Source organism: Cricetulus griseus, chromosome 6 (genome assembly GCF_003668045.3).
Source record: "Cricetulus griseus strain 17A/GY chromosome 6, alternate assembly CriGri-PICRH-1.0, whole genome shotgun sequence".
NCBI lineage: Eukaryota > Metazoa > Chordata > Mammalia > Rodentia > Cricetidae > Cricetulus > Cricetulus griseus.
In genome coordinates this window covers 35,184,071-35,199,693 of record NC_048599.1, presented here as the reverse complement: position 1 = coordinate 35,199,693, position 15,623 = coordinate 35,184,071, and the positions used below count along the sequence as shown (strand labels likewise).

Genomic DNA, 15,623 nt, shown 5'->3' with positions numbered 1-15,623 from the left:
GTGTGCCACTAGCTAACCATAGAGGTCTAGAGTGTCTTTACAGACAGACAGGAAGTGCGATGGCTGGGCAGAAACAGGAAGTGACATGGCTGGGCAGAGACAGGAAGTAAGGGCATATAAGCCAGAAGAAACAGGAACTTGCTCTCTTTTCCACTGGGAAGATAATGAGGTAAAGGTGGCTTTGGCTTGCTCCTTCTCTCTGATCACTCAGCATTTTCCTCTATATCTGACTCCAGGTTTTTATTATTTTGATCAATTAAGAACTCCATTTACTGGTAGGAGCTTCAGTTCTCCCTCAGGATAGCTGTTGTTTCTTGAACATGAACCCCTACCATTTTACCATGTGAAAGCAATGCATAAGAGCTGGGCCTATTGCTCACTAGTTCTGTTTGCCCAGCATCCCTGAGTTCCTGAATATGGATCCCCACTAGAAACAGAGGGAAAACAATGCTTAGAGGCCTTTGGAGGACTCGGTGCTTTCAACCTGTTCTCAAACTCTGGGTGCATGAGAAGCCCAGGTAACCAGGGTGGTTCTAGGCAAGGAATTCTGGTATGCATAAGAGAGGATGGAATTAATGTCACTTGGACCCCCAGACCTCTAAGGAAGGCTAAACAGGTTAGTGTGAGTACCTCTAAGGTCACTGAAATGAGGTAGAATTATGTAAATGCTGAAGCAACTGAAAACCAGACTCCGATGCTGCTCCATGAGGGAGCAGACTGAGGGAGAAAGCATCTGTACAGGCTGCCAGAACAGGACACCACAGGCCGGGGCACTTCCGGAGAACAGCAACTGCTCGTGGAGATGATGGCAGATTTGGGGGTCCAGTGAAGGTCTGCCTCCCGGTTTTCTAATTTAACCTTACCTGATGGGTGGGGCATCCTCCTCCTCAGACTTCCGTCATCAATTTAGGGATATGAATCTGGGGGCACTGGGACACTCAGACAATAGCAGAAGCATTACCAGGGTGGTGTGGACAGTAACCATAAACAAACAGCAAGGAGTGGGCCTTTCTCCCTCTTGCATCCCTGCACTCTTTCCCATTTTCCTCTGTGGAGATTTGAATGAGTATGGCCTCCATAGAGTCATGTGTTTGAATGCCCATAGTGAGTGCACTGTTGGGAGGTGTGGCCTGTTGGAGGAAGTGTGTTACTGTGAAAGTGGGCTTTGAGGTCTTATATGCTCAAGCTGCTCCCAGTGTGGCACACAGTCTCCTTTTGCTACCTGTGGATCAAGATATGGAACTCTCAGCTCCTTCTCCAGCACCATGTCTACCTGCATGCTTCTCACTATGACGACAATGGACTAAACCTCTGAAACTATAAGCCAGCCACAATTAAATGTTTTCCTTTATAAGAGTTGCCTTGGCCACGGTGTGTCTTCACAGCAATAGAAACCGTAAGACTCCCTCTAATACTGCTTTCCAGAAACGCAACTGGCAATGCCAGAACAAGGTTTGTTTGAAGAGACCCATCCTGGTGATCCCAGAGAAGAGAGGATTGGGAATAAGAGACATGAGTTCATGAGTCAGCACACTGAGCTGGCTCTAGCAAGCCACTAGTGCCCAGACCTTGTTTAGGGTTGGCTTTGGTGAAAAACAACAGAAACCAAGCCTCTCTGGTTCTCTATTGACCCACACTCACACTAACTAGTAGTTAGTTTTAGGACATTGGGGTTGCACAACAGAAGCCAACTCTAGCTCATGAAACAAAAAGAATGTGAAGTAAATCTCAAAAGTAACACTGGAAGAATTTGGCCAAAATCATCCTAGCAAAAAGGCAGAGATCACAGAAAGTATAGGAACCTGGATACAGAGCAGGAATCAGCGAGTGACCTCATGAGACCACATCCATTAGAGGAAGGCTGTAGCATGTTCTGTCTCGGGTTCATTGGCCTGATTCAATGAGAGTGCCTTATGGGTCTAGACTGGATAATCTACTCAGCCCTAGGCCAGTGAAGGCAGAATATCTTGACTGACAGTATGATTGGGGCTGTATCCAGAGTGGAAAAGCAGTTCATTATGGGTTATGGAGAGCCAGTGTGGCTGGGAAGGGAAGAACAGCCAGTGTCAATCAGCATCTTAGGATGGATTTTCCCAGAAGTCAACTCTAAGAACAGGTAGAGGTCAGGAGCAACCGGCATAGTTGAAAAGAGCCATCTATGTTGAGAAGAAAAGAAAAATAGGAAAGTAAGGAGGCCAATATAGGGTGGCTGATGGGGATTTCCTCCTGGGCATTGGGACCCATCATGGGCCTCTAAGAGATTATGTTGCATATGCCTCAATTGTCCCAGAAAAGAAGAGGGTTCCACTCTGGGTCCTATCCATCCTTGGTTGAGGCTGCCCCAGAGCATAAACTCCACAAAACTCCCAGCCTTCTCAGTGTATGGACCAAGCACTCTACAAGCCTTAGAATATCCTAAGGTGGAAAGTCCTATGTGCCTACAGCTGGATTTGAGACCTTTGGATGCAGATGTAAACCAGTGCCACAGGGAACCTAAGCCAAGCATGTAGATACTGGTGCAATAGCCATGATGGGGTCACCTGGGATACTTGGGGCCTTACTGGGGTGGGAACTGCCATGAAGCTTCCTCAGGGAAAAGAGAAAAGGTTGGAATAGGTTTCTCACAAGAAAGAGTGAGAGGAGAGAAGATGAAGACCCTGTCTGTGGTGGACACAATGGGGAGGCTGCTTCTGAGTGCCCATTCTTCCTCTTGAGAAACTGAAACAAAAGGTTTGGAGAGCTGAAACAAAAGGAGGAGAAGGGCCAAAAAATAAACCAAGTCTGCTACTTTCCAGGGAAAAACAGAACTAGCAAAGGCAGACCCAACAGGACGAGCAAGTGAGGCTGGTTGCAGGATAAGTGAAACCAATAGCTCAGTTATACATTGAAGTGCCCACTGACACTGTGCACACCATGGTCCCGGCTTTCAGGCCAAGGCAGCCTAACAGAAAATGGTGCTCATCTGGTCTCTGCCTCTCACATTGACCTCTTCTCCTTCCATCATATCCCCCTGAAGCCCTTCTCGTTTTTTCCTCTCCCAATAGGCCAAGTTCATTCCCACCCCAGGGCCTTTGCACCTAAAATTCTCTGTGCCTGGAATGCTCTTCCCTCAGATCTGCATAGGATCATTCAGATCACGGGCATACTCCCCAAAGGGTCTTCTCTTTCCTATTCAATCCCAAGTAGATGCTACCAGTCATTCCAGCAGCCCTCCTTACTGACTTCCCTCATTGCACTTGCCTGATTTTCCCATGTACTATCTGTCTGCTTCTGTATCATCCTCTTCCCCACACCAGAACAACAGGGTTGGGGAGCAGGGCCACATCTGGTCCCTCCCTACAGTCTTTACAAAGCCTGTCAGGACAGACTCCCAGGGTACTTTTCCTGGCTGATTAAATATAATATAAAAATGGCCTTTCAATTCAAAATGATACCCCCTGCCTTTTTGTATAAGAATATTCACTGAACACACAGCCTGGACAATAAAAAAAAAAGCATAGTGGGGAAAAGAAAGGCTTTTCAGCAGCTGTGAACGTCTTATATAATATAATAGAAACATGGACCCACAGTCCTGCATCCCAGGGTCCAGTCAGTGGCTCCCATCGTTCTCTCTTACGCTTTTAAGTTATAAATATTTCAAACTGCAGAATGGACTGGCTTCTCCATTCATCTTTCAGAAAGAACAACAAAAGCATATTTCTTTCTTGAAACCAAAGCCTCAAATGAATTGGGAGAGAGACTGTTTAAGGCTCTACCTCAAGATGAAAGGCAACGCGTTGTTCCTCTTCTGTTGTTCCTAACAAAGCAGTGCCACAATGGCATGTGTGACCCTGGCAGTTTGCTCACACAGTATGCGGCTGTCTTGCCAGGCTCTTGTTTCCCCCTTTTGAGGCCAACACAACAATCCACTTCAGCACATTTACTTGGTCCCTTGTGTATTTTGGAGCATCCATGTCAGGAAACAACTTTTTAATCATTGTAAGTTGAAACCTATTTCTAGACTGTTAATAGAATACTAGATATATACAGGCAGCTTAGAAATATCTGTGGGCTGAGGGTATAGTTAGCCAGGTATAAGGTCCTGGGTTCAATGCCCAGCCACATACACACACTTTTTATAAACTTCCTTGGCTGATATACTTGCTATTTTATACAATTTAGCATAGCAAGGGTATATGTGTGGAGTGTGTGTGTGTGTGTGTGTGTGTGTGGTATGGTGTGTATATGTGTGTACAAAAGACATTCTCAAATGTAGCAGGGCTATGCTATTACTTGAAAATCATAACAAATCTGAAAAATCTCCCCCTTATAGTATCTGGCATGTAGTATTCACTCAATAAGTGCCTGTTGGACTAATTCACTAGCTTCTAACATGTATGTGTGCATATTTGTGTACATTTGTGTTGATGAGCATGCATGCAGAGGAGAAAGTAGGTGACCTCTTCAGTTGCTTCTCTACACTATCTGGAGACAGGCTCTCTCGCTGAATCTGGAGTTCACCCCCTGGCTAGACTGACTGGCCAGTGAGCCCCAGAACTCAGGCTGCATCCATCCCCACACTGCTTCCCAGCACTGGGAGTACAGGAGTGCACCACTGTTTCCAGCTTCTTGCATGGCACTGTGGATCTGAACCCAGGTGCTCAGGCTTGCATAACTCCTCCCCGGCCCTGCTTCACTAACTTCTAAACCAGAATTCACAAAGTAGCATGCGAATTTGCTTTGGAAACATGACCGAAAATTGTACTTGCTGGGTGAAAAAGTTTTAAGCATCTTACACAAAAGAACACTTGGTGTTTATATCGTGGCACACAGCTTCATTGCTCTGCCTATATCCTCTTTAGCCTTGACATTTCCATGTATTTCTGTGACTGAATTCCAAAAACCATGTGTACCTCTTTTCCTGAGGACATCCTTGGCCTCCAAAGTTAACACTTGGAGTAGCCACCTCTCACTGACTGACCGCAGGTGATGAGTCAATAGCACTAGTGCTCTATTCTTGTCCCCAAAGTTGCTTCAGTGAAATTCAGATCTGCTGGCTCTGCCTGGAAACAGACAGAACAGCACCCTTCCCCTTGGCAGTCTTGACTCCCTTTCCACTTCCCACCTGGCTCTTCCTGAGGTCATATTACAAAGAAACTTTGTACATTCAAATGTTTGCTTGGTGGGTGAGGGCTTCGAGGAAGACTCAGTTATGCAAGCACAAGCCTCAGTTCAAACCCAGAGACTACATGGAAAGCCAGGCATGTGCATGCTGGGGAGGCAGGGCCAGGTGGATCCCTGGAGCTTGCTGCCCAACCAGGCTAGCCTGATTGGTAAACTCCAATCCTGACACGCCTTGTCTAAAAACAAGGTAGACAGCACCTGAACAACAACAACATTGTCCTCTGGTCTCCGCATGCATGCATGCATACATACATACATACATACATACATACATACATACATACATACATACACCCAAGCACACACATGAACACTCACACACATGCTCATGCACTCAAACACACACATTTACTTCAGGACTGGCTTTTAAGGGATCCCAAACTTACAATTTCTCATCAATTTATGTCTAACAAAACCCTCAGCCACATGAACATACACTTGTGCTTGGAATGGAATGAATGAGCCATTGTCATCAACTAGTTTTTTTCTGTGTGAAACCCAGACACCATTTGAGACCTTAATAAATCGATAGGCAGCATGCTGATTCCAGTATGGTGGCCCATGCCTCTAATCCCCACACTTCAGAGACTGAGGCAGGAGGATCAAAAGCTCGAGGATAGACTGTGTTGCATAGACCCTGTCCCAAAAACAAACAAATAATGAAGCATGCTGAAGAGCATGTCCCTTCCTAAAAGAGGGAAGTGTGGTGACCATTAAGAGAGCATCCTTGTTCTCAGTATGGCTGACCCAGGGTCCTATTAATTAGACAAGGAATATGGTGCAAGCAAAAAAAAAAAGCATTTTAATGAAGGTCATTGGCAATGCCAGACTGGTCAACTATGATCTAATCCAAACAGGAACCCATCTCAAGGTACTTAACCTACACTGAACCCAGAGAGTTCCTTCCTTTGAGCCCTGGCATTTTAAGAGCCCTTCTCTCCTGGTTTCTTGTTGGCCTTTGTCTTCCCAATGACGGTTTCCACAATGACAGAGGTTTCTTCGTATGTCTGAATACTCTCTGTTGAAATCTTCTCAATAGATTCCACCACCTCTACCTTCTTAAAAGCTAAAGCCTTAGAAGGACTTTTTGCCAACAGGCTACTGCTCTTATTCCCAGGCCCCTCTGGTCCATCCTGATTGGACCCAGACGTTGGTGAATGGGATGTAGGTGGTCCATCAGGACCAGGTATGATCACGGGACAGGGTCTCCTGGGCCCCTCATCTTCCTTTTGGCAGTCATCACCTTTTTGTTCCAGGTCTTTTGGTTCCTTGGCCCCTATCCCATTCTTATCTGTAACCTGCTTTTGGTTTGAGTGGTCACCTTCCCTGCCCTGGGGAACCCCCTTTCCATTCTCCACAGGTGGTATGGGCTGCCCAGGTGAGGGCTCCACATAGCCATCATGATGCATAGAGTCTTCCTCAATGGAAACCACCACCCCACCCCTAGCTGGAATGGAGGAGGAGTAGAACTCAGGGTCCACAAAACTGGCATCTCCTGTGACCAGTATATGTCGGCCTTTAGTGAAGAGGTCAGCGGGTGGCTCTGGCACAGGCTCTTTGGGGCCACTCATTCTCTCTTTGACTACTTTGCATAGCTTCCCAAAGGCTTTGCTTATCTGGCCTCCATCTGGCACATCCTCAGGACCCCCTACTTGTATTGGACTTACTTCATGCCTACCCCCTGGCCCCAGCTGAGAATCACTGTCCGCTTTAAGTTCCACCTGCACTGGGTTTGGCTCTTGCAGAGTTTTTAATTGTGCATCTTCCAGAGTTTCATCCACTTTGTCTTGAGCTATAATCTCCTTTCTTTTTGGAAGGCTCTTGGGGAGGACCTTTTGTCTTGGTTTGGCTGCTGTGATATCCTGCACAGCCCTGGTGAGATCTAAGGAAAAACACACAGGCAGTAAGCCAACAATGTGTTAATGAGAGAGAATGATGGCATTCACTGAAAAACATGACAACTGTAGTGACAGTAAGTGTCCAGCAATTGGGGAAAGAGCCACAGATCTCTCATCCATGTTGAGGTCCCAGCTCAACCAGTTGGGAAACTTTGTATGAGTCATATGACCCCTCTGGGTTCCCCAAAGGGAAGGAAAAGTGCCCCTTTTCCTGGCACTCACAGTTCACCCTCAGCTGGAATAACACAGAGAGACATGCAATACTGTACCATGACAACAAGCAGAATTAACTCCAGTCTCAGTTCCAGCCCCCTACTGTACTCACAGCAGGACACCTGGATCCAGAGTATACAGTGGGAACTCACTCTACACAGCCATATCTCTCTCTCTCTCTCTCTCTCTCTCTCTCTCTCTCTCTCTCTCTCTCTCTTTCTCTCTCAAGAAGCACATGGCAAGGCTGCTGGGCCTAGGTCAGGTTCAGGTGGCTTCAGGTTTGGAGACAGAATCTATCTACAATGTCCCAACCTAATTGTGATGATCCCTTGATTGCCATTCCCTTCATTTGGAGCGGAAAGAATCAATGCTAACAAATTCAGAAATGGATACGTATCTGTATTTCTTCTGCATTAAATGTCTAATGTTGAGGCTGGCATTCCTGGGTGGGCTATCCCCACAAACTTTTCTCTTTATAACTTCTTGACTCAGTTACATATTCTATTCAAGGGAGCAGATCAAGGAGAGAGGGAAGGCAATCTCCGTCACATAAAAGCAATTTCTAGGCTAGGGAGGTAGTTCAGTCTATAAAAGACTTGTTGCACGTACATGAGAACCTGAGTTCAACTCCCAGAACCCATGAGAGGAGGAAAAAAAAGAGTTGTGGTGTGTGATCCAGGGCTAGGAGATGAGGGGTGGGCAGATGGCTTAGTAGTCAAGTTTCAGGCCAATAAAAGACAATGTCCAAATAAATAAAGGTGGTGTGTACCATTGATTCCAGCACTCAGAAGGCAGAGGCAAGCAGATCTCCATAGAGTTTGAGGCCAACCTGGTCTACATTGCAAATTCAAGGTCAGCCAGAGCTATATAGTGAGACCCTATCACAAAAACAAAGCAAAACAAAACAGAGTGAGTGTCACCTAAGGAACAATACACACACACAGCCATGTGCACCTCCCCACACACATGTGCACATAGAATTTCCAGATGGGTCAGAAAGGAGCATGGATGGCAAGCAGGATGGAAATCACTTGTTTTTGCCTAAACAGAAGACGAAAGCAGAGGAAGCCAGGGTTGGAAGGCAAAGGAAGCCAGGGTTGGCAGGCAGAGGCTGAGTTTGAGGTGCACATTACCTTTCACACTGGATCCAAGGCTGAGAGAGGCCCCATGGCTCGGAGTGATCAGAGAGACGGGGGTCTCAAGAAAAGCAGAGCTCAACCTGGCAGGAGAAGCAGAAAGAATGTAGCACCATCTTTAAGTAGTCAAAACAAACAAAGTGAGGAACAAGATCGAGTCTGGCATCTTGAGCAAAAATGGAAAATAGAGGGAGAGCTTTCTCTAGATGAAGTGTGCATGAATTGCACGCCACAAACTGTTAACCACATAGACATTTACAAACTGAGCAAGGACACCAAAGATGCCCTCATGTCTTTGAGCTCAAGTCATATTCTATGAAAAGGCCAAGGGCACTTTACAGTGATTACTTAGAATCTAAGCATCATTTCTTCAACAGATGGAGTCTGTGGCTTTCATTTTTCATTACAGAATAGCCAATCCGGGCTGTGATATTTAGGACAAACAAGACATTCTATATAGGATGCACAATATACAGGATATATATATATATATATATATATATATATATATATATATATGATACTAAATACTGTATCACATATATAATATACAGACATGTGATATATAGGATATAATACATAGGATATAGGACATAAAATAATAGCTAGGATAAATAATACATAACATTTTAAATAATGTGCAAATATAAAACTGTTTAAAAAATTGAAGATGTAAGATAGATCTAGGTAGACTGCTCAGTAATAGCTTATTCCATTCTGTAACATTTTTATCTTTTTTTAAATCTACTCCAAAATTGATACTAACAAGCCAACCAAAGGAGTACACCGTTAAATTTTTGGGATGCCCTTTCCCTAACATAAAAACTCAAAAAGACACTAAGCGCAGTTCTAGAGTTCTTTTCACGAGTGTGATAAGTGTCCACAGATATAGAAGTATGACATGGAGCTGCCCCAGGACACATGGCTCTTGCTAGAGAGAGAACAGACAAAAGCTTGCCTTTCCTGCTATGTGTCTGTGCCAGGCACACACAGCCAAACTAGAGAACAGGGATCAGGAGGAACTCTGCTGTGAGGCCCTTGGAAAAGGACTTCAAGACTCCTTCCACCTAAATCCAAAAACGTGGGAGGACTGATGCTAAAGAGCTGCAACTCCATGCCTGGCCTATTCTCTGAAGCTTATCTAAAGACAGCTATCCACATAGCCTATAGAGAGAGAGAGGAAATTTCCAGTAGAGAGGGTGGTTATCAAAGTTCTCTCATGGAAGAGTCCTGAATTGATTGTGCAGACAGTAATCACAAGGGTAGCACTATCAGCAATAGCAGCAGCTCGAGCCATTCCTCAGTGCCATGCAGCAGAGGAGGCACAAACCCATGATCTCACCTGCCAGACCATCCCTTCCCAGGAGGCACAAAGCAGCCCCCTAAATGTGGCTGTTTCTGGTCAACATACACAAAATAGCAGGCATGCCTGCCGCCATCCCCACCACCCCTCCCATTCTCTCTGCCCAAATCTCCTCTAGTGTTCTGTCACACTCCCTCTCCTACAGAGTCACCCATCTTCAAGTCAGATGTGGTTGAGTTTCCTTGCCCACCACATCACCAGTCCTTCTAACTGTACCTAGCATACAATGGGCACTCAACAAAGATTTGTAGAATGGGGATGTAGCCAAGCATACAGATACATGACCATACCTGTTGCCTTCAATCTCAATGATCCGCTGATACCGGTCTAGCTCATTCCTCAGTGTCTGCTGGGCCACAGCCAGCTGCCTGCAGTCATAGGACGACCTCTCCAGAGACCACTCGGCCTCCTCTATCTCCTTCCGTAGGCTTTCGATCTGTTCGTTGTAAAGCTGTATCTCATCATCATAACACTCATGAGCATGCTTAATGGCTTGTTCAAGGGATGTTGTCTGTGGACAAACACAAACTGCATGAAACTCACCACATCTTCTCTCCAGATAAAAGTTAATGTGGGGACTGGCAAGATGGCTCAGTGAGTATAAGTGCTTGCCGAGCAAGCAAGAGGACCTGGGTTCAAATCTCCAGCATCCATGCAAAAGCCAGGCATGGCCCCACATACTGGTAAGCTCAGTGTCAGGGGGATAAGACACAGGAAGATCCTGAGAGCTTGCTGGCTAGCCAGCCTACCTGAAGTACAGGTGGGAGACCCTGTCTCAAAGAAAGAGGTCAAGAAAGGGATACTTGACATCCATTTCTGGCTTCCCTGTGCATGCCCACAGGCACATACATCACACACACACACACACACACACACACACACACACACACACACACACACACACACCATAAAATTTAAAGATGTGGTGGGAATACAGAAAAAGGTCATTTTACATTACTCTCAAGAGCTTCTGGGAATGTGAACGGCCTATATATGAACTTAGTGACAAGTTTTACTCTATGCAATAAGACTGTTAAAATCTCATCTCAAGAAGAAAATGATTTGGCATGCATGGACCTTAAAAAAATTAAACAAAACTACTGCTTCTACCAAGAGCAACACTTCTCAAACTGTTCCATGCATTAGTGTTGTCAGGCATGGGACTACAGAGATTCTGACTATAGGGGGTGGAGCTAGCAAACTACACTTCTAACCAGCACCCATAGGATGCTGATGGTCATGGTCATGAATCATGCCTGAAGTTACAGAGGGCTAGACAGATGTCTCTATCCAACTCCAAGTATCCACCTTGTGCACTTCATGGTGCTTCCTGAATCCAAGCCTAAGTGCGCTTATAGTCTGGTGACAATCTTGCTAAGACAACTGGACTCTTCATCATCAATAATATTTGGAAATCTGGCTTATAATGGTATTTAGGGAAAGACCCATTGCATCAGAAAGATGGATGGACAAAGGAGCAGGTATATGGATTGAACCCTTTTATGAATGTGCATGTGTGGTTTGGGAAGGGTATTTGTATGTATATGTATCGTGTGTGGTGTTGTGAGGTGCGGATATGTATGTGTGGTGTGAGGATGTGTGATATGTCTGTGGTGTACTAATGTGTGTGCGATACTTGTCTGTGTGTATGGGTGTATATGTGAAGAGTATGTACATGTGTCTATATGTACATGGATGTGAGTGTATGGCATACATGTGTATTGTGATGTGTGTATGTGTATGGTGTGTGTGATGTGTATGTGGAGGGGTATGTATGTTGGATGTGTATATGTGTGGGGTGGGTGAGGTACAAGGTATGGTGTCTGTGCTGAGTGTGTGGGTGTGTAGACCCATACACATACACTAAGGCCAGAACAGGATAGCAGGTGTCTTCCTCCATCATTCATTACCTCATTATCTTGAGAAGCATCTCGCACTGAACCAGAAACTCATCATTTTGGTGAGGCTAGCTGGCTAGCAAACTCTTGGGATCTGCCTGCCTCCACCCTGCAATATAGAGAGAGCTTGGAACCAGAGTTAAAGCCACTTGGGGGAGCCCACCATGTGCCTTCTCCCCTGGGGCTGCAGAGAGTGGTATCTCAAAAGCAGTGAAATGGAGGCAGGTTCCAGACTACTTCGAGGACATGCAAGTGGGGGCCTGAGGCTGCCGTTCTGAAGCAGTGATCTGTGTAATGTACATGGAGAAGCTGAGAGAGAGAGGTCTTCAGACAGAGAAAATGAAACCAAAGAGGGGAGACAAGTGGAGACGTAGGAGCCTGTGCCAAGAGAAGGAAGAGGAAGGAGGGAGATGGTGAACTGGTACCTTGCATACTGGTCCCTGGTCCCTGCGGCACACCTGCTCTCAAATTTCATAAGCTTCCTGTTATAACCAGTTCCTTTGGGGGGTGGGGAGGCCTTCCAGTGGGGAATGCAGCATGAGTCATTTAACCAAGTCATCGATGTCACCACCGTCAGTAGCAATGGAACTTCTCACAGGCTCAAGGACCCTCAATCAGATCCTGACAATACATCCAGGAAACCCAAATGGAGGGAAGGGCTGGTCCTCAGAACTCTTCAAATCATCACAGTCAGCAAGGCATACACACTAAGACACTGTCCGTCACAGCAGGCGCTCAGGAGGCACAGGGAGAGCCTCAACACAGGTACTGTCAGCAGTCTGGAAGTGCAGCATCCCTGTGAATTTACTGGGTTTCCTCATTGTCCTCTGTGGTTATAAAACATTGGAGGAGGCTGGGACAGAGGATTACAGGACATGGCAGAAATCTCAATCTTGTAGTTTCCTGTTTAGGCCAGTCGCCACAGGTTTCTACTCCTCCAAAATCAATCTCCATCCAACAGTCACCAGAATGTCAAATTCCAAATCACACCTGCCACCTACTGGGGCAGCCACATACTCTTGCCCATACACAGAGGTCACATACACCGGAAAATGCTTTCAAGAAACAAGGGGATTTTAAGACCCCTCTGGGGCTTGAATCTCAGAGCTGCTACACAGTGACATCAAGGGGATGTGTGTGGCCATGTGTCGGGGGACAGAGAAACAAAGCATGAGAGCATGCTTGTTCATCTTTTTGCACATGTCTGAAATGTTCCTCAATCAAGGACAGAAGAAAAAAATGAGGTATGAAAGAACCCATGTCCTCTTTGGGTATGGCTTCCCTGTCTAGAATGGGAACCCTGGTTTGTAGTAAAGTTCTTATCTTAGTAATGGATCAACTCACCAAGTTCATTACAGCCTCATCAAGGAAGAGCTGCTTTTATTCCCTTGCTACTGAGTCATACCAGTGAAGTGGCTTCCCATCAACACTACAGCACAAGGCAAACACAACTGTATAGACTGAGAGACACTTCCTGAAACTGTGGCCTCCCTATCCCATCATCTTCCCGGCTACAGGTGAGCAGTGGGCAGCAGGTGTGTGCATGCACACACACACACACACACACACACACACACACACACACACACACACTGGGGGTGGGGGGGAGAGGAAGAAAAGAAAGAGAAAGGAAGGAAGGGAGGGAGGAAGGAAGGAAGGAAGGAAGGAAGGAAGGAAGGAAGGAAGGAAGGAAGGAAGGAAGGAAGGAAGAGTGTATGTGTGTCCACTCCAGGACCCTGGTACACTGCCATCTATTACCAGTCAGGCACACCAGCTCCCTTCACAGAATACACATGGGACTCAATGTGACCACATGCAGAGATTTCCTTGAGTGTTTTCATTGAGAAAATTTCTAAACTGTAAGCCCAATAGCAAAGGGTTGTCACAAGAATGAAGTTAGAGACTTGGAAAGACCTCCATAGTCTCCTACCCCACAGAACAAGTCTGATCTCTTTCTATAATTGATAATTTGATGGTTTGCTATTTTTGTCCTGGTGGCAGACAGTTGCTGGTTGGTTGTTCATTTAAAGAAGTATGCATGTTTTAGAGACTATGTCCTCGGGTGGCATGATGTCCATGTCACATGTCTAAGCCACCTTCCAGCCTTAATAGGCAGCTAATACTCCACAGGATTCTTCCAATTCACACATCCAGCTTCCCTGGTGTCCAAGGATGTGACATCTGTATATGAATCTAGACTCCTGTCTATACCAGTGTGGTTTTCATAACTCAGTAACAGAAACTAAGCATCAGAATAAGGAACATTTTAAAAGAATTGCTTCACTTTCACAGGCGTGGCTGTGGCTAAGGGGAGCCGCTTAGCAAGCACATCTCTCTCTGCACTGTTCTGGGAGCCAGTCATCACTAACCAGGCTATCAGAGAAGGAGACACAGAATTCTGCAGGTGATTCAGCGGCTGGTGCTGAATGACCAGCTGCACCTCAAACACCTGTCCCTGGCACTGAAAAGGGAAAGAGGGTTCCAGAAAGAAAGTATTCCTAAAAAGCAAGTGCCACAGAAGGAATCTGAAGAAAAGAAGAGTGGCCAGGGCTCCCTGGAGGGTGCATCTAAGGCCCAGGAGAGAGAGGCAGGTGGAGGGCATGAGCCACACTGAAGTTTCTGCCCATGCAGGAACTGGACAACACGCCCCATCGGCGCAGTGGACGCCAGCCCTAGCCCTAAGGACCAGAATGTCTTCAGGTGTAAGACCTTTATTTCTAAGGGGGAAGAGGCTCTCGTGGGTCAGCCTTAGATCACAATGGCATGACTTAATGCACCAAGAAGATCATAACTGTTGGTGAATGAGGGACCAGCTATGGTGTCTCCCTCTAGAAAATGGTGAAGAAAATTGAAATCAGTATTGTTCCTTCTGTAACAAAACCAGGATGAAGATATGGGCCACAGGCATCTGGCACTGGGGGAAAACAATGGCTGGCAGGGCCTAGACCCTACCACATCACTTCTGCTGTCACAGTCAAGTAAGCCACCAGAGGACAGAAGGAACTAAAAGACCGATAGAAGCATTGCTGTTTGAAACATCTAACAATAAATGGGTTGATTTATATAAAGCAATGATATTAATCGTACAGCCAGTTAGATGGCTTTGGAGTAAGGGTGCTTGTTACCAAGCCTGACGATGTGAGTCTGAGCCCCAGGACCTCATATGATAAAAGAAAGAGAATCAACTTCTGAGAGTTGTCCTTTGAATTCCACACATACACACACAATCGCACGGCACGAACACATGCACACATATAAAACCAGCAAATAAATATGGTGTTTTGTTTTGTTTAAGGGAAGTGAAGAAACCTGTTCCGCACTGATTGAGCCGCTGGCTTCCAAATCTCACCACTAGATGGTGATGAGAGCCTTAATGAAAAACAGGCCAGGGTGTATCAGCTTGGGCAATCAATAAAACTGTTTTCAGGTACCCTCCAGACATGGAATTGCCTGACATTCCTCCTCCACCTTGAAGAAGTAACATCTCCAGGGGACTTGGGCAGCTTGAAGGAAGGGCCCCCCAGCTCCGATCTCAGGCTCTGTTCTTTTATGCTACGTCTAGAGTCTCTCAAATGCCTGTGGGATCAACTGGAGTACTTGCTAAAACGGATTAAAACAGGCCAAGGTTGGTCTGGATGTGCATAGGAGTTTGCATTTCCAACAAATTCCCAGATGATGCTGATGCTGCTGGACCAGGGACCTTTTACCCTGAAGACCCCAACCATGGAGCATTCTGAAAGCATCAACTCTATAACCATAGATAAAACCAACTGCCGCAGTCCTGCCAAATGCCCTGTCCCTAGTCCTAGCCTTGGCTTGGCTAAAAAGGCTACAGGAACAAATCTCCCTTAGAGGTCAGCTACTCATGAGGAAGCACAAAGGCTCTTAAACCAGCAGAACTCCAAAGATGACCATTTTGAATGACATTGTAGAGGGAGCAAGCCTGGAACTC

General features: G+C 46.0%; 1 protein-coding gene across 1 annotated transcript in view; it reads right to left on the bottom strand.

Moving 5' to 3' along the window:
* Window positions 1-5,937: 5,937 nt before the first annotated feature.
* The window catches only part of Bfsp1 (beaded filament structural protein 1), a 28,894-nt gene continuing 19,208 nt past the window's right edge, over window positions 5,938-15,623 (bottom strand). Inside the window, exons 5-7 of the mRNA XM_035446648.1 lie at window positions 10,064-10,284; window positions 8,408-8,493; window positions 5,938-7,045 (exon numbers count right to left, since the gene is read on the bottom strand). Of these exons, the coding sequence (XP_035302539.1) occupies window positions 6,087-7,045; window positions 8,408-8,493; window positions 10,064-10,284 (1,266 nt within the window). The 3' untranslated portion in view covers window positions 5,938-6,086. The remainder of the gene's footprint in view (window positions 7,046-8,407; window positions 8,494-10,063; window positions 10,285-15,623) is intronic.